Consider the following 20,004-nt stretch of genomic DNA (forward strand, 5'->3'; position numbering starts at 1 on the left):
ATTTACAAGTGGCTTCTGTGCCATCATCTTACCCAAATACATGGATTTACAGGTAAAATCTTAGGTTGTTTATTCACCATCAGTCTTTACATCTTTCTAGTCTCTTACAGTTTTTTTCCCATTAATTTGATTCCTATTCCACCACCACCATGTCCCAAACTGGGATCACTAATGCCTCTTCCTGAGAAGCACTCTAGGGAATCATGATCCACATCTTCATTGTAAATTTGATTTTCCTGGGACCAAAGAGCTGGTGTGATATAATGGATACCTGAAAGCCTGTGTTCTTGTGGCTTCCCTGACACGAATAGAATGAAGAAGAAATAGAGGAATGGAAGTCAATAATTGCTTCTCAAGCCTTAGTTTCCAAGGCATGTTTGGACAGGTATATGTAATTCAGTGTTGAAAAGATTCAGGGCAGAATTATTCCTCTCAGGAAATTTTGGGAGACTGCTATGATTTAGACAGGCTTAGGCTTATATAAATTAAACTTGAGACACAACCGGCAGCTGGATTTAACTGAAATCAGATGAACACAAAACAGGGTTAAAATGTTTTAAACAGCTAAATTTTCCCTTCATATCTTCATTTCTTAATTTTTCCTTTCCAGCCTTGCCATCCTACATTGTTTTCACAGATGGTCAGGATACCTAGGAGAACCAATAGTACTGCCCTGAGCTATTTCTGGCTGAAAACCTAACACGTGGTGCAGAGTCCTCTCCCCATTTCTCCTCATATTTGCCTAATTCAGAAAAAACCCAGAAGATATCACCTCATTTGACTGTTTAGTTGGGTTTCTGAGAACAAGTTGAATAATATCTTGAGATTTTAGAAGAGTTTTCCTGTTGGTTTATAAGTAGGAGGCAATATTTCAATAATTGAGGAAAGCAGATATATTTGTCTCTTCTAGCAGGTTTAAGAGAGGTCAAAGGAGACCATAGATACAACTTCATTCACCTGGGGGGAAAAATTTTAATTAAAACCTCCAGTTATTATAAATATATGTAAGCATTACTAATCAATGCTAAAGTAAGGATGAATACTTTTTTTATGCAAATATCAGAGGCTACTGTAATTTTTTATTCATTGTTCTGTTACACTGCACTATTAGGTTAAATTGATTAGTGCTTTAAAGCAGAAGGAGACATGGGAGCCCCATAAAGATGAGATGTTTAAAGTCCTAGATATTAAGATTCCTTTTATTTACTTTGTTTAAAAAAACATGAAGAAGTGGGAAAACTCAAAATGCCTTGATGATGATTGCTCTAGTCTGTCAGTTTTCTTTTTATTAGTATTTCTTTTTATTAGTATTGGAATTAGAAGAAAAAAAAATTTAAAAAAATCCATGAAGGTTTGCACCGATTAAAACAAACATACAAACAAAAAAAAACCAGAAAAAAACACAACCAAAGCTTCCTTGACAGCAAACTTAAAATATATGTGGAGATTGCTTTGACTCATTTCATTTGCCCTACTGTATCATTAGAGAATAAAAAATTTTCTATGATTACCGTAAAAGGCAGCCCTAGAAGGCTAGTCTAGTTGTTAGAATTGAAGAGTTCTCTGAAATAGCATGCAGATTCTAGGGGGATTTATCTGGAGATAAGTAACTAAAGAAAAGAATGAAGTTATTTCTTGGAGTGACTGGGCCTACTAAATTGTTAAACCAGTAAAGCTAAAGATGCGTTGTTGGTGCAGGTAGATCTTTGAAGATGGAGTGCTTGATTTTAGTGGAGAGAGCAGAAGTCAGGGCAGGAAATGAACAGTCACTGAACAGAGAAAGAATAATGTAGGTACATGATTCTGTATCTGTGTCAGATACGTAACATGGGAATCAGAAAGGACATGAGGAAAAGCTGGGGAATGACTAGTAGGAACCAGGAAAATGAACAAGATGGATGGAAAGAGAGGGACTCAACAACAGAAAGGTGTAAACAGAACAAAGAAGGGAAACATTTTTGTAGTTGCTTTTTCCCCAAGAAAAAAAAAAAGGTAAGATTCTTGGTCAAAGAAAAGGAGACATTTCTGTAGTTGCTTTTTCCCAAAGAAAAAAAGGTAAGATTTTTGGTCAAAAGCAGAGATGTTTTAAAGCAAGCCATATTTCTAGTCAGCTAGTCATGTAACTACATGAGGAAGTGCAGTTGTTTTTCTAGCACAGTAATTTTAAGTTTAAACAGGAAATACAATAAAATTGAGAAAGTTCACATCTATTTTAATTTAAATTAGTAGTGAGGCATGAAGGAGCCTTTCAGTCATTGAAGGTATAAAAAAAGTATGTCAATTTAAATTATATTTTTTAAATATTTTTAAAATATTTTCAGATGTGAAAAACAAAACTAAAGTCTAGCGTTTCCTGGAAACGATAAGAGTAGCAGAATAATGTGGGTTTTTTAAATAAGGTGCAAAAGAATGCTTAAAAATAAAAGAAGCTGAAGGCATCTTGCATTACAAATCATAATCTAAAGAGAAATTGGTGGGGAGTTATTTCTTTCCATACAACACGTAGCAAGAAGTAGTGAGAACTTCCATATTTGTTGAAAAGCAAATGATTGACGTCCAAGGTTCACTTCTAACCCCAGGTAAGTCTCTATACAAGTAACCTAAAAATACTCTTTTGCCTGTGGGTATGTTTTGAAACATACAAGACTGACAGCAGTGATAGTGTTGCAGTGTTCTGTAATTTTCACATAAGCAGGAAATCATTATTTATGGGTACCTCAAATGCTTTTGAATTCAGAGATCCAACAAATCTTATGTAAAACAAGCTGCAATTAATATTCTCAGTGTATCTACATTATTCAGATAAAAACTATATTTTTCTATTTTCAGTTATTAAACTATGTTCAGGCTCCAAGATGCCAAGTTATTTTTCTCTGTAAGTTATGTGGGTTTTTTTCAAAAGACAGAAGGCTACGGCTAAGGCAAAGATAAAGACCTTGCAAATTTCAAGAATAACCAGTAATTTTAAATGATTTGGTGTTTGTATTTGAGATACTGTGGGCTGGTACTTCAGAAGCATGGGCACTGGCACTTCATTTTGCAATGTGTGTACAGCACGGTTAAAGACCAGGATTGAAAGGTTTTCTTCTTTTTCCAGTCTGGTCACCACTGGCAAAGATTCTGGCTTTTCATAGATACATTCAAGTAGGGGGAAACACACATTAACAAATTTTCTTACTGTCCATATACACAATGGCAGCTCCACTGGTTGACAGAGCAGGACTTGGAACAGTACTGCAGAGAAAACTGGGTGTGTGAAAGAAAGTTTGGAACGATGTGAAAGCGTGTTAATAGTGTTGTATTCCTGCACTTAGTACCTGTAGGACAACTGATGTGCTGGAAGTTTGAAACTCTCTAATTTTATGGCAGCTTTTTGGTCTGCCTGTTTCTTGCAGTGGTGGTTAACACAATTAAATTTGTGCTCTGGTACATAAAGTGGAAGAATCACTTCCTTCAGCCTGCAAACTTCGAGAAGCAGCCCATTCCAAGAAAAAAAAGTGGTGGAGGGGAAGTGTTAAGAGATATAACTCCAAAATTTAGTGTAAATTGAGACTTTTTTTTAAATTGTATTTTTTTTATTTCATAAATTGCTAAGTGAAATTTTTGAAGCAAAAAAATCCCTGCAGACTGGGAAAAAGGAAAATAATGTTGTATTTTTCCTAGATCCTATGGTATACATTAAAATGAGGATAATTTGAGATTTTTAAGTATAGAACAAGAGGGTACAAGAGAGGGAGAAGAAAGAATTGGGGTATTCTGGGAATCAATGAAAAGTTGTCTTGTTTTTCAAAGTTTTAAGACTGAAATTCTTCATACGTGGACTTACACTGACCAGCTGGTACACATGTGCTCTCAGATAGCAGCTACCTCTTCATGCGTCTTTCTCATTGTTGGTGCTTTTGATTATTATCAATTTTTATCAAGTTATATATAAAATTAAGTGAAGTTGAGATTCATTACTGTTTTGTAGGTATAAATCAGGATTTCCTACACAAGAAGTTGGAGTTAAGATGGTAAAATGAGAAACTGCAAATGCCTTATTATGTTTGTGAAAACACTTTTAACCATGACCTCAAAATATTTTCTTCTTTTTCTTTAAGAGGTGAAGGCACGAATACTCTTGGCACTTCTTGAGTATACAGGTAATTTTGCTTGTTTTTGGAGGAGGGGAAGTGAATGTGGTTAGGTTGAGGTTATTTTTGATTTTGGACAGAATACTATGTTTAGAGAAAGGGGAAAAATGTCAGAGATGATAAAACCTGATAATCAATGATTTTACACCTGTGTTTATAATGAGGATTCCTGAAGAACACAATTCTAGACATTTTTAACAAACATTGCACTTTTTTTTTTTAAATGCAAAATACCTTATCTGGTTGTTTACTCTGGATCTTGGCAGATAAAGAAACAACTAAACACTCAGCTTGTGCACAGTACCTCTACTGTCTTTCTTTTTTTGGGCTTTTTCCTATTTGCTATTTTTCTTTTCATTCCCATCTGTTTCCAGACTTACCTTACTATTTTAACCCATACCTTCTCTTTATCTTATTTTAGAGGAAATTTAAGTCCCTCCTTCTTGGAAGGGCTCTGATTATTCTGTGTATTAATTCTCCCATCACCCCATACAGCACACAGCTTCAAATACACAAAATAGGCATGTGTGTCTGCAAGATAAATGTCAGTGAATCAGTATTTAGAAAATAATATGGCCCAAGTTTCTCTACAGTTTGTAGGTGCATAAGTGTTGAAGTAGGCAGTCCAATTTAACTGTAAAAGCTGATTATTTTAACCATCTTGCATCACTAGATGAATGCATTATTATTTCATTATTTTTGTTATTACACACAACATACAATTTTATAAAGGGAAATATAGCATTTTTTTGTTGTCAGATTTCTTCAAAATATTAGAAAAGCTTTTAGTAATTCCTCACGTGTTCTAAAATAAGGAATGACCTGAGCAAATAACCTAGACTTGATGTTTTTAAAGTTGTTTTCACTATTTACATGAGTTTATAAGTCAGTAAATTCTGTAGTTTATTTTGTTTAAAAATAAGTTTGTAAAAAAAGCCCAAAGTGCTCTTGTATGCATAATATTCGAGTAGTATTAAATGAGATTTAGAAATGAGGTGTTGGAGACACAAGAGGGCTGCTTCAGAAGCAGGCAGTACAGAGGAAGGCACCGAAAGTCAGCTGCTGTTAGACAGAGAGAAAATTGAGCAAAGCAAGGAGAGAGAATGTGTTTTGGACTCAAATCCCTGAGTGTGACATTGGAAAAGTTTTGACCATGGAGAAGCCAGTGGGATTTTTGAAGTTGGAGATGTGTGGAGTTTTTAAAGATGAAAATTCTGTCTGTACTGGATTTGCACAACTTGAGATATTGGAGAAAGAGAGACAAGTTAATTTAAGTAATCAAAACAAAAAACATTGAGTCACAGTGCAGAAACAATAGTGATTTGACCACTTATGGAAAACATTCCCAAGGTCCTGAAAAGCTGGAAAATGGAATAGAAATGGTAGTAAAAGAGTGTTCACCATTATCAGTAGTTGAGGAAAAGAATGAATAAGATTTCAGAAGAAAGCAGACAGAATGGGGTTAGTTTGAGAAATACTTGGAGCCCAAGAAAAATATATTTTTAAAGTCAATGGTAATTTTTTGAATACAGAATTATTTCTGCTGACTTATCCAGTCATCTAAATTCTCATCAGGTCCATAGAGAAGGTGGAAAAGGAGCTAAACCTAAAGGGGCAGAGGACTCTAGAAGCGAGGCCAAATATTTTAGGTTTTGGAAAGACCTCAGTATGACCTGATCTGCTTCTCTTGCTCTGAGAAAGATTAAGTCTACCTGTACCATTGTGACTGATGTTTGCCTAACAGCTCATAATGATAAAATTACTTGAAGACCTTCAGGAAAGAGGAGAAGGAAGCACTGAATATTTATCACCACAGTTTTGTACTTTATTAAGGATATGTTTCCATTTCTAACTCTTTTGACCTTTAGCTAATCTAATGCCTGTGCCCTCCAGAATAAATTGATAGGTTAGGTAGTCCCTTATTTAAATCAGCTGCTAATGATCCATAGACATCTACCTAGGGACCTTCCTCTTGGACTTTCCTGACACTGTAAATTTCTTCTGCTTTCTGAATATGTAATGCTGCTCTGTTCTTATTTTATAGATTCATATTCATATGTATATATTCATATATATTGTATTTGGATAGCTTGTGTTCTGGTAGCAACACTCTGGGCTTTAGAGCAGAAAGTGTTCATCTGCCCTCCCCAGCTGGTAGCTGTGGAGATGATGCAGTCATATTCACAGCTTCTTACTATCCTTGTTTTCTGGTGGATAGTAAATGCTTTTGTGTCCAGTTTGTTCTCACATTGCAGCAAAGAGGTCTAACTCACATCCATTGCCTTGTGACATCAAAAGTACTTAGAACTGATAGCATGTACATAAAAATATACAAGATAAATGTACATTGTTTGTGAAGAAATACTTTAAATTCCAGATTTTAAATACACTCATATATAATTTTAGAATTAGAAAATAATCTGCCATTTTCCACATTAAAATATTTGGTCATGGAGTGCTATTTACTAGGAATAACATTAGGCTGTAACCTTGTAATTTACTTGACATTAAAATGACGTGGTTTTTAGCCAAAGAAAAAAATTCCAGCCCAGTTCCTTTGCTGTTAATTAATCTCCTGCTCCATTTTGCTTTTCCTCTTTTGGCTTCTGCCCATCACAGATAGCGAGATACAACTGAGGCGAGACATGGTCTTCTGTCAGAGCCTAGTGGCCACAGTCTGTGCATTTTCAGAGCAGCTAATGGTGGCCTTAAATCAGATGTTTGACAACAACAAAGAATATGAAATGGAGACGCTGGAGGCCAGCAGAAGGTGGTTGGAACAGATAGCCAGTGCAGGTCTTCTCCTTCATTTTCAGTCCCTGCTCTCACCAAACCTGGTAAGACTCTCCATGTGGCATGCTTGGCCACAGCTCCTGTTCATTCACTGAACCAGGGATGTGGTTAAACAGTCTTAGATATAAATGTGATTTTCTGCATTCTTTGTGCTTACCTTGGTACTTAATTAGCTGCTATTTGGAAAAGTTGCAATTCAGATAATTACCGATGTGGGATATGTTTGGTTATGATATGGGAAATATGATTTCCACAAAGACAGTATTATGTTTGTGTTGCCTTAAGAGACTGCAGAAAACAGGACTCTGAGCCAACTTAGTGTATAAGATAAGATAAAGAGGGTAGGTCCTTTAATTCCAGGTCTGAGGTCCATAGGAATACATATTATGTATCCTCGTGTCCACGGGGTTCCACAATTTAAGGTATTAACCCATCCACTCCCAGATCTATCCACTCCCCAGCACCTCCCCCCAGCACACCCCTCTGGAAATTGAGGCACAGGGCTCTGGGACCCCCTCTTCCTCAACCTCCTCTTCATCACAGCACGTTCAGTCCTTGGGAGTTCCTCCAAAGCTCTGGGTCTGAAGATTGCTGTGCCCACATGGTATCTTGTTGTCCAGGCCAGGGTGCAGATGTTCTTAAACAGAATGAAGGCCTACCTTGAGGGAAGTCTAAACAAGCTAACAGAATTTTGAGAGAATGATATGGAATGGGGTAACAGTGTTGGGTTAATGTGTAAACTACTGTGCTACAGGGTAAAGGGTATAATACAGCTACTTCTAAAATCTACAAAAAGCTAACAATCCAAAAAGCCATAGTCATCATTTGCTTGGAGTTAGCAGATAGGGAGTTTACCCTTGACTCCCCACTGCTATTATAGCTGTTCCCTGGGAGTGAATGTAGTATAGGTGATAACTAGAACTTCATTTTGCAATAAGCAACAATGCAAGATAAATAAAGTATCTGATTTAGTCAATTTTATCACCCTTTCCCCCCCAAATACCTATAGGTCGGTAGTAGTTGAAGGACTAAATATGCTGGTCTGGTTTGCTTGTTATAGGGAAAATCCTTGTAGCCTATCAGTGAAATTGGAAATTGGCTCTTTCTTCACAAGCCTTGGCAAAGAGCCATGGCTTAAGAAACAATTAAATAAGGGACATGGCTTTGTAGCCCTTTAGTCTCCAGTTATCCAAAGTGCTTCTTCAGCTATTTAAGATGCTTCTCACACTAGATGAGTTCCTGCTAACTGGAAGAACCATGAAGCAGTCTGCACAGTCTGCTCAATGACAGTCTTCTCAAACTCTGGGGCTGCTCCCTGAAAATAACTGATTTGGTCCATCACACTGTAGAAAACTCCACGTAAATAACAGATGATGTTTCTAGTATCAAAGGTGTTCTTTCCCTTCCTTGTCTATCTTGGCAGGAGATTTGCTGAAAAGTGACCTGAGAAACTTAAGAAGCAGAAGAGACAAAAAAAAAAAAGGCATTTCTAAATCACAATCATAAAGTATTAGTCTATGCTGTTGTTGCAGAGCATTGACTTGAGCCAGTGTGAGCAGCTACCTCACAGGCAGTTGAGGTACCAATGTGGGCTTTCATGGGACAGGTTGTATCAGGACAACATATGCAGCTTACAAACAGATAAAATCAGTGCCTCAGAGAAACAGGAGCTCTTTATCCATATGAGGAGTATGTGAAGAAAGCACCGGGGAGCTTGGACTCATGTCTTGAGTCTTGGATGCTTTTTGGCACCATGCAGCATCAACATGTCCCGGTTCTGGAATCCTTAGAGTTCAAAAGTAAATTCAGTTGGCGTCTGTCTTATGTTTTTCTATGTGCTTTGTTGTCATCTTACCACAAAGCAACTGTTGTCTTTACAGCACTGAATACTTATATTTTTTCTTTCAAGATCGTAGTGATTTCCTTTGTAGTGAAAATGTGTGCTACTTAGCTATTTTCACATAATCAGATACCAGCAGAATGCATTGTCAAATTGAAAATAAACTTCTGTCTTTTCTATCTAACACTTCTTTACCAAGGGAAATTTAAAGGCAAATTTTTCAATACCTTCTCAGCACTATTTGACTTACAAATGATCCATGTTATTTTAAACAAGGAAATTACACTCGTTATGGCCAGAGTTCAATAAAGAATGAGCAGTAGTGCAAGGATTTCCCGTGCCACTGTACGGTTTTCAGACTATTCTGCTGACAAAATCACTCTGTCCATAGACTTTTTAAATAGAACCAGGAGAAAAGATATTTCTAGCAGATTTGCTTTTTCATAAGTACAAGGGGGAATGCTATTTCACTATACAGATCAGGGAAAATCATGGGATTTTTTTTCTGTTTTTTAATTCAGTAAACTATAGTTTATTCTCAATTTAGGGGCAGCTAGTTTATTATTTTTTGCCTTCCTACTGTTTCAGTTCTTTGAGGGGGAAAAATGCTGTCGTGGGTTGACCCTGGCCATATTCTAGGCACCCACTAAAATCACTAAGAGCTGGGAGAAGTCACATAGGCAAAACAAAACTCAGTGTGAGCATGGTACTAAAATTTATTACTAACAGGATAAGAGCTAAAGACTGAGAAATAAAACGGTCTTAAACACACTTTCCAACCACCCCTCCTTCCTTCCATGTTCTTCCTCCTCCCCCTGCGTCAGTGCAGGAAAAGAAGTCCACCCATGGAGCAACAGGTCTTCCAAGTCTGCTGTTCTGTGGGTCACCCTTCCATGGACTGCAAGGGGACAGCCTGCTTCACCATGGTCTTCACCACGGGCAACAGGGGGGCCAAAGCTCTGAGTCCTTCCCCTGTTCCGTGGGGTCCCTCCCATGGGAAACAGTCCTTAATAGACCTCTCCAACGTGGTTGCACCCCCCCGGGGCCACAGATCTTCCATATTTGTCATCCCAAAGGTCATTCCTCCATGGGGTGCAGGGGATCTCTGCACCCCGATGGTTTTTCATAGGATGCAGTCTTTGACGGATGAGTTGCACCAATGTGGGTCCCCCACAGGGCCATGAGTTGAGTCCTACCCGGGAATAACCTGCTCCAGCACAGGCTCCTCTCCACAGGCCACAGATCTTGGGAAGGACCCCTCTCCCTCCTGGGCCTCCCACGAGGGTAACAGTCCTCCTTCATGCATCCACTTGTTCCCGCATGGGCTCAGCTGCAATGTGGTGGGGCCGCTCCGGCCCACCCCGGCTTGGCCGGAATGGGAGGGGGAGCAGTGCCCGCCGGCGGGGCCGGCCTGGCCCGGCTCAACTCCATTGCCGTGCCTGCCCTGGGCCAGCTGCAGTGGGGCCCCAGGCTGTGGCCACCGCCCCTGCCTGGGCTGGCTTGGCTCCAGCACCACGCTTGCCCTGGGCTAGGGCCATGTTGGCAACTCCCCTGGCTCCAATTTCTTCTGCACAACAAACTTTTTCTTAAATATGTTATCACAGAGACGCAACAATTGGCTCTCCCTTGGCCATCAGCAGGAAATCCCTCCTGTAGCCAGCTATCATTGGCTCCACCGGGGGGAGGGGGGAACTTCTAGATGCTTCTAACAGAAATCACCCCATGTAGCCCTCCCCCGCTACCAAAAAAAAGCAAACCCGGCCACAGAAACCCACGACAAATGCATGCCTCAGATTCCCTTTTGGCTCTTTCTAACCTGAAGTGCTAGGGGAGCATTGTCTAAGGAATAGAATTACTTTAAGTGACTAGTGATTTCTGCTGTAATTGCTCTGAACATTTAAGTCAAGATAACCATATTTTCCTTTTTAAAGATTTAGTGAAGTGTCTTGAGAAGTCCTGGATCTCTTTAACTATCTCTTTAGCTCAGGAGTACACAGAGTGAACCATAGGTGCAAATCAGAATATTGGCATATCTACATACTTGACTTGCACCTAGAGTTTTGTAGGTAAAAGTGCAAGTCACCCTGAGCTGTACTTGCTCTGAGCTGCTGGTTCAATTATTGGTGCTTGGAGTGGACACAATGAACTCTTATCTTTGTTCATAAGTGAAATCCTAAAGTTATGGTATTTTTTAAAGAAAATTTCTAAAAAGAAGAATTCAGTTTTCACATTTCCCCTCTGTTTCTTTACAAGCTAGACCTTGTGTCAGGACAAGGTGTTACAGTCAGGTGTCATACAGAATAATGACAAAATGGTTTGATTAAAAGCCTGTAAGACCCCAGCCCCGGAGCTACAAGCTCAACCAGGAGTTTTACTTTAAAAAATATACAAGGCTCCAAAAATTCCCCCACCAAATATTTAGAAGAGCCCTTGCTTCTTTAATACCTTGAGGTAGAACAAGGAGAATATGCTTCACAAGTTTTCTGAGGAGATACTTGTACTGATAACTTTAGAAAATAAGGGAGTAAATAAGAGAACTTGGCAAAAGATTAAAAGGGTAACAAACAACAAAAACAAAGCATTCCACAATGCATAGACTTAGCAGTTGCTAACCCATAAAATTTAGCAAAATCCAACTTATTACCAAGTTACCCAAAATATTAAGAAAGGAGATTAAGAGAAGAATTAGGAGTAAAGAAAGAGAGAGAGTAAGAGAAAAAGATCTACCACCAATGAGTCCTGTGTAAGTCCAGTTTCCTCATGGTAGGTCTCAAGTGAAAATGGAGCCATGTGTTGCTGTTTTTATGTGCTTACCGTCTGTGGCCACTCCTGTCAGGCGGGACTTCTGGCCCACTGGCCATTCTGTGGCTCTGGGGCAGAGTGAGGGGCAGTGCTCCTGGTGTGCCAGCCAACCTAAGACTGGATTATGGGCTCCGGGGAGTGTGGTGTCTTGAAGTGTTTCCAGGCTGGCTTTGACTGGCAGCTGCCCTGGGTTTGCCCAGCAGACTCCAAGGGTCCAGTGACTGACAGCTGCTCCAGGGTTGCCCCAGGACACTCACAGGGGCTGGCATGTGGGATACAGCATTACCTCACCTCCATAAGATTTGACCTATCCCTCCCCCACGCCCCCCACATGCTTGAGTTGGTTCCGACCCAATAATATAATAATACAGTGTTTTACAAAACCACAAGAAGTAATGGTAGCTATAAATTGCATATTAATTTACTGTGTGAAATGGTAACATTCATTTTTATAATCTTGGCTAGTAATAAAACGGAAAGTGCCAATAGAAACAAAGATATTTACATTATCTAGGAGTTAAATAGGTTATACACTGCATCAGTGAAATGTTGCGCAACATTCTGTAGTTAATTTAAGTCCTGCTCTCTTATGTTATTTCTGTTGGGGAAAACATCTGGCTGAAATGACCTTTTCAATTTTCCTTTTGCCTTTTTTAGGCTGATGAGCAAGCCATGCTAGAAGATACATTGGTTGCATTGTTTGACTTGGAAAAAGTTACTTTTTACTTCAGACAATCAGAGCCAGAGCCATTATTTGCGAGTGAGTAATTAATATCTGGGCTTTACTGTTTTTGTAACATTTTTTGTTCCTATAACATCACCTCCCACAGGGAATGTTATGTAACTTGGAATTATGGAGAATAAGTAGATCTGTAGCTCTCCTAACATTCCTACATGTCCTGAGATACAGCTATCATCAGTGAAAATTCAGAATCGTTATCTGGCAATGTCAGTAACCTTGGGGCAAAATTGTTTGCTTAACTGAATTTTCCATTGAGAGTATGTGACTGAATCAGGAAAGTCCCTGGAAGACCCAATTATTATTGAAGAAACGTGTAAAAATATCTTGAATGTCTTAGTAGGGAAATGCAACTGATGTGAGATGGAGAACCCCATTTCATTTTATTGTCTGAAAACCGAAGTAGATCATTGAAGAGTTCCTTGAAATGAGATGGCAAACACTATTAGGATAGCCTTAAATTGGGCGAGAAGTTTCTCTGAGACCTGCTACTGCAGACAATCAGCAGGTCCTGAACCCTTCCTCCCAAAACTCGCCCAACTCACCAGGAAGGAACTGTCTTTGCAGTCTGGTGTTCATACCCTTCACTTATTTTCAGCTATTCCTTTATTAGTCTGTGTTCATCTGGTAGATATTTTCCTGCAGTGAACTTTATTTAGTGAGCAAAAAGCCCTCATTTTTTCCCTTCTCATAACTCCCCTGGGAGGGAGGAAAGCATGTCTGCTTCACATCAAGCCGTTCTGAAACAATTCCTTTGCTGGATTGAGACCACACATGAGAGAACTTCTGCAGTAACCAAAACCAGAAGACACAAAGCCATCCACAAAGCTGCCTTGGGTCTGAAGAATTCAGTAGCACAGGGCTGGTAGTCAGGTAGGAATTAGCCTGTATAAGACCATAGTTATTTTGGTATAATTCAAGTAAGGCTTGAAATGTTTTAAAAAGAAGCCCTGCTGGACCAGATAACAATATGTTACAGGAGGGCCTCCTGATGAGGATTTAACCTTATACCTATGTCATGAACTGTTCATATTGCTGCGTTTTCCAACTGAAGTGTCTTTGCAAATAAGTGGAAAGTCCATGTGTTCGAGGATTGTAATAAGTTCTGTATTTTCTTTGGGTTTAAGTGCTGACACTACAGTCATCCTGGCTGTGGTTACAGAAGACAAGTAACTGGCTTTTTTTTTTTCATTTATGTTGCTGCATAATCAATAAAAGAAAAAAGTCTTATTACCAAAAGTAGTGAAAAATGTCCTTTTAGAATCTTTACCATTTAGGTATGTGTACAGTGTAAAAACTACGTAATGTTAATACTGATGCAAGTCACTATGTTTTATTGTTACTGCTTTCAACTTGGAGACATCTATGGAAACAGTACTTAAACAGGAAATACATAAAAGCATTAAACTGATTTAAACTGACTTCCTCTGAGAGATTTAGCTAAATACAAAATTTTTGTAAACTTTTGCTAATGCTCATTGCATGTTAATCATCTGTCATAATACACATGATGTATGTTGGGGAATCCCTGTAACTGCAATATGATGCTACTGGTTGCTCCAAACCCTGCACCAATTGTTTTATTATGATATTTAGCCTGTCAGAATCTTATGTGATGTTCTCTTACAGTTTTCTATTCTACCCCGATACATTTATTTTCTCAGTTGAGTCCTGATTTTTAATAATAATTTCATTAATATGCTGATAGCTATTGTATATTTACTTGTGTTCTATTCCATACAAATCCGAGGATAATCTGATATACAGAATGCTGTATATCACATTGATATTATACATGGTGCACTTCATGAAGGCCTGTGAAATGTAGCTACAGGTATCCTTCCAGTGGTTTCAAACTGTGTGCTGGAGATAGATGTGCAGTCCTCAGGCTGGGGCACCTCTCCTATGAGGGAAGGCTGAGAGGACTGGGACTGTTCAGCCTGGAGAGGAGAAGGCTCTGGGGAGACCTTATAGCACCTTCCAGTACCTAAAGTGGTCCTACAAGAAAGCTGGAGAGGGACTTTTTGCAAGGGTATGTTGTGACAGGACAAGGGGGAATGGCTTTAAACTGGAAGGGGGCAGGTTTAGATTAGCTATCAGGAAGAAATTCTTTACTGTGGGGATGGTGAGGCACTGGAACAGGTTGCCCAGTGAAGTTGTGGATCGCCCATCCCTGGAAGTGTTGAAGGCCAGGCTGGATGGGGCTTTGAGCAACCTGGTCTGTGAAAGATATTCCTGCCCAGGCCAGGGGGTTGGAACTAGATGATCTTTAAGATCCTACCAACCCAAACCATTCTATGTTTCTCCATATTTACAGGGAATACAAGTAGAATGTTGCCAACTACATTATTTGCTGAGTATTTTTGTTGTCGGTGACAGTCTGTCAAAGATGATGGTCACTGCTTTTCTGTTTATCTACTCCCTTATAATGGTTAGGCCAAAATTGACCAAAGCAACACCATGTATAATGTAAAATACTGAATATATTAGTTGTGTCTGTAACCATGTGAATTTTGGGTGCAACAGTTTCCGTAAAAGGATGTGCCATTGCTTTCAATGAAATTGTGACACTGGCTGTATTTTTAGATGTACCAATCACGTACCAAGCAGAAGGAAGCCGGCAAACGCTGAAGGTTTACTTCTACCTTGATAGTTACCATTTTGAACAGCTTCCTCAAAGGCTGAAGAATGGAGGGGGATTTAAAATCCATCCAGTACTTTTTTCACAAGGTAACTTGAGTTTTAATTCACCCCCACCCTGCTTCTTTCACATAACAGTTAACTTTCTTTAAAACCTCACTTATTTTCTCTGATTTAAGTCCTTTGTAACTATAAGGGCACAATGCTTATATTTAAATGTCATTTAATGTGGGCATTTATTTAGACCTTTGAATTAAAATGTAAATTTAAGAAATGCTGATATTTTTAATAAAAAATAGAGGCATGGGTATAGGTTTCTAAGTTTATGCCTGTTATATGATTCCAACAGCAATGGACAATAGTTAGAGCATGAAACTTGCTTTTCAAAGTGTTTTGCTTTTCAAATGGTGCTGTAATCTTTTCTATTGCTTCATTGTTATCCCCTTAGAATTCTGTCTCTTTAAAATGTTATGAAGAGTTAAATAACATTTTCAGGCGTTTGTAGTTATTGCTCTGTAAACATTACAAAGTAAGGAATGGTGGCGCTGATGCTCAGACTATTCATAAATTAGAGGCAGCCTGCATTAGCAGCGGTGTCATTACAGTCATCAAGAGCGTGAAGTTTGCCTCACTGAAATGGTGAATGTGAGCTGCTGATTGCCTTGAACCGCCTTTGATTTCAGAGGGAGCTGAAAGTACTCCCTACCTTGCGAAAGGCTTCAAGGGTCTATAAGGAATAGGCGGAAGTCAGGCATACAAATGAAGGATTCGAGAAGGGCTTGGTCTCTGATAGATAAGCAGGATGTAAAAGGAAATAGTGAACAGAAAGATACATGGAGAAATAGCTGAATTTACTATAAAGTTAAAATACACTATTTTTTAAAAATAAGATCCCTGAAGTCTTATTTTTAAACAAACTAATAAAGACTTCAGTGGATTTCTTTTGAAGGGATTAATTTCAGGCATAGGGGAAAATGAGAACGCTGAGCAGGAGACATGTTTCAGTAGGGCAGACAAAAAGGCACACGAAAGAGAATAGAAAGTAGCTTGGTTTCAGGAATTCCTGAATTCCTGGAAATACTAATTTTTTTAGATTGGGGAGGGGATTCAGTGTGCTACAGGATTTATTTTGCAAATTTTTTCCCCTTTCTGTTTCCAGAAGCCCAAAATATTTGCTTCTTTGGATAAGCATATTTGTAGAAAGCTAAGGGAAAAGGGCAAGGATCCATTCAAGTGTTTACATATGCTTAATAATTTTCAGTGGTATAGAAGGTTTCTTCTTTCTTTACCATATCAAATTTCTTTTATTTTTAAGGACCTCCCTCTAAAATAGTCCATTAGACTCCAAGAATAAGAAGTCTTGGATAAGAATTTAAATCCTAGTGGTTAAATCATTATTTTGTTCAGGTTTTACCTCATTAATGAGTGGATTGGGATTCTATTTTTTACTTCATTCCTATGAGGTTTGGCTGAGCTGCCATCAAACTAACTCAGTACATTCCCATCTGTAACTAAAAATCATTAGCTAAAAATGTAAGTTCCTTGTGAAATGAAATCTTGCTTCCCAAGCTTATCAGGGCTGAGCCATTTCCTGCCTAAAATACAATGGTTTATGATATTTTCAAATGGAACATTTAGAAAATGATGGTTTTGTAATACTTTGTCAGAGACACAGGTAAGTGTACATCAGTCTCTTTATCTCTGTGTTGCTCTATCCGAGTGGCATAGCTCCATGCCTAAAATTAAAAGTCTACATATTTGCAGGATTGGCACTGTAGACATTTTTTCAAGCTTTTTTAATATTTACCTGGGCTATATTATCTATCCCTCCATTTATAAAAAACAGTTTCGTGCAGCCGTATACCTAGGTGTGTATATATTCAAATGGATCCTGATTTGTAGGACTAGAGGCTGAGAATGTTGAGATATTGCTATTGGCAATTAGATTTCTCTATTTCCTACATTGGAATTAAGATCTCAGCAATAAATAAGTTTAATGAAAGACACTTTATTTAAAATTAAAATTCAGTTTATTTAAAATTTTATATGTTTTTTGACATTTTTCAGTTTTTCATAGAATCATAGAATAATTCAGATTGGAAGGGACCTCAGGAGATCTCTGGTCCAACCTCCTGCTCATAGCAGTGTCATCTGGGACATGAAACCAGGTTGCTCGGGTGTCCAACAAATAGGATCTTGCAAACACCAAGGGCAGAAACTGCACAACCTCTTAGGTAGTCTGTTACTCTGCTTGACTGCCCTAATGGAAAATATTTTTTTCTTTCTATCAAGTTGAAACATCTCTTGTTTCAATTTATGTCGACTGTCTCTTGTCATGCCAGCATGCACTGTTGGGAAGAGCTGGCTCGTCATAGTGGCCCTTCTACTCAGCTCTTTCCAGTTGGTCTGCAGCTTTCACGTTCTGAGTAAATTGAGGACAAGCACTCCTTTAAGCCTACTGGCCATGCTTATGTTAATATGGTTTAGGAGGATCTTGACCATCGTGGTTGCCGGAGGACACTGCAGGCTCATGTTCAGCCTGCTGCCTAACATGACCCTGAGTTCCTTCTCAGCAGAGCTGCTCTTAGGCTCTGTCTTTCCAGGTGCAGAACTTGACATTTGTCCTTGTTCAGTTTCACAAGGTTCCTGCTGGATTTCTCGATCCTGTGTAGGGCCTCTTTGTATGGCCCTGCACTTGAGTATACTTACTGCTTCTCCCAGTTTGGTACCTACTGCAAGCTTGACTTACCTCGTCCATGTCAGTGATAAAGACATAGAACAATATAGATCCCTGTGCTATTCTGCTTTTAGTGGACCTTGTCCCATTAGGAGAGTCTATCCATTTTTCAAAGTTGTTTTCCCGTTTGGTTATCTATACATTCAGACCATAATATCTCAACTTGGATGGAAGAATACCATAGAAGACGTTTGTAAGGAAAGCTTCCTTATAAAGAGCTTTCTAATATATTGGGTAGAAAAACGTTAAACCCTTCAGAGAGGGGAGAGCCAAAGCACACAGTGTGGGAGTGCTTGCATGCACCTGTGAGCATGGCCCCTGCAGAGGCAGAAATGTGTGCTCCAGCCAGTCCCGACAGATGACTGAGTTTCCCGGTTGGGTAATCTAATTGAATAAAACCAGCTCCGTGCCAGTAAAATAAGCAGTAGGGATTATCGGTTCTGTTTGTACTAACATGCTGTTGTAGATGGAGTTCAGAGGATATTTTTGTGTGCGCTTTCTCGTGTGACTTAGTGCCAAGGAAGTTAAGAAGCAAGTCTGTCTGTTGAAATTTAATATTTTTCACACAGAAGTAGAATTACAAACTCTGAGAGCACGGAGAGTGCAGTTTGCATGTTCTTTCACATTAAGCAGTACAAACAGAATTAATATTCCTTGTGGAGCTTAAGCTGTAAGACAGCAGCATGTTTCCATCAAAACTCTGCTTACTGCTTGCATTTTCTAATAGGATGATGGATTCTTAAACTGTGTATGGATTGCTAAAGTGACCATATTCCTAATTGTAAGGTCTTTAGTGCTTGTCCCCAAAAACTTCCATTTCACCCTGTGGTTTATGTCATAGATCAATAAGGTTGACCTCTTAATGGGAAAATCTTTATTTTTACAGTCCACATTTTCTTGAGAATCTTTCAAACACTTGATTTGACTTCACTAAAGAGAAGGTTACACCCATGAAGCCCCTAAAGCAAAGGGTCTGGGGGAATGTTTTTTTGTTTTGTTGTTGTTGTTGTTGTTGTTGTTTTGGTGTTTTTTTTTTTGAATCTGTTGCTAGGAAAACAACCCCAAAATGGAATGGTAGTGCATTCATTTTTTCCCCCTCTTTTTAATTTCTGTGCAATGCTTGTAGGAAGGGCATAAAAATCTTTCCTTTAATTCAAGATTTTTTTTAGTTCCTGAGTTCTTGTAGCAATATTCATTCTTGCTTTGGTGAAGTGAATGCAACAAAAGTGGACACAGACAAGTATTTGACTTCATTTACCTGAGCCTTGAAAAGGAACTTCTAGGGTGTTTTCAGAGATCCAGAGAAGTTTGCTTTACTTGATCTAGAAGAAGGTATTCACATTATCAGTGGGAATAACTAGAGGTTCAGGTGCTCCATATCTCCCAAAATTGGACTTTGTGAGAAGTTGTTAGGTCTCCCTCTGTGAAAGTAACTGCTACATTAATCCTTTATTTCCATTGCCCCAGCTCATTCTACTGTTTTATTCCAGGATATATCAAAACTAAACCTCACATTTACATTCACAGGGCAGGAATACTTTAATTAGAGCAAAGGAATTCAAATTATCACTCTCCTTTATATTTTCCACAGGGCAAGAAATACAATTTTTCTTGTAAATGAAATCTTTAAGAGAGATCTGTATGAATATGATGACATACAGAAACAGTTCAGCAATCCACAGTAGAGTCACAGCCTCAAGGTTAAAAAGAAATTCAGTTGTGTGTGAGCAAAACTACAAAGAAGGCAATTACTAAATATTTAATACTGATCTTTCTCTTTTCCATTCTCCTTTCTCTTTTCACAGCACTGGAGAGCATGGAAGGATACTATTACAGAGACAGTGTCTCAGTAGAAGAATTTCAAGCTCAGATTAATGCAGCCTCACTAGAAAAAGTCAAGCAGTATAACCAGAAACTACGGTGAGTAATAAATCAATATTCCTGAGCTTAGTTTGCAAAGTTCTGCTTTTCAGTTCAGTTTCCGTGACACATCTTTAAGCTGAAATGTGTTGTATGGTGGTTGGTTTTTGGTGCATAATTGAATAAGATCCAAGATTCGTGGTTCTGACTTTTCTGATTTCTGCACTGTTAAGTTACTTTTTACAAAATTGTTTTCCCCTGAAAACTATAACTATAGTTGCCTCGAAGTTGTTGTACTAATGCACAGAGAAAAGAGAATGTCTACTTGATCACAAATGGAGTATCAGAATTGCTAAACATTATGATCTGATTTTACAGACCGTATCTACCTAATTTCTACAGAATAGGACTTGAAAAATAGTGCTGTTTTCCTCAAAGCTGAGCATCTTCCTCCTTGCAC

The 20,004-nt window shown here is 38.6% G+C and overlaps 1 protein-coding gene across 1 annotated transcript in view; it reads left to right on the top strand.

The window, feature by feature from the left end:
- PREX2 (phosphatidylinositol-3,4,5-trisphosphate dependent Rac exchange factor 2) overlaps positions 1–20,004 on the top strand; it is a 177,844-nt gene that overhangs the window by 117,696 nt on the left and 40,144 nt on the right. Inside the window, exons 32-36 of the mRNA XM_017812536.1 lie at positions 4,101–4,142; positions 6,753–6,970; positions 12,226–12,328; positions 14,894–15,037; positions 19,490–19,604. Coding sequence (XP_017668025.1) covers positions 4,101–4,142; positions 6,753–6,970; positions 12,226–12,328; positions 14,894–15,037; positions 19,490–19,604 — 622 coding nt within the window. The remainder of the gene's footprint in view (positions 1–4,100; positions 4,143–6,752; positions 6,971–12,225; positions 12,329–14,893; positions 15,038–19,489; positions 19,605–20,004) is intronic.

This window comes from Lepidothrix coronata, unplaced genomic scaffold (assembly GCF_001604755.1).
Source record: "Lepidothrix coronata isolate B3197 unplaced genomic scaffold, Lepidothrix_coronata-1.0 Scaffold36, whole genome shotgun sequence".
Lineage (NCBI taxonomy): Eukaryota > Metazoa > Chordata > Aves > Passeriformes > Pipridae > Lepidothrix > Lepidothrix coronata.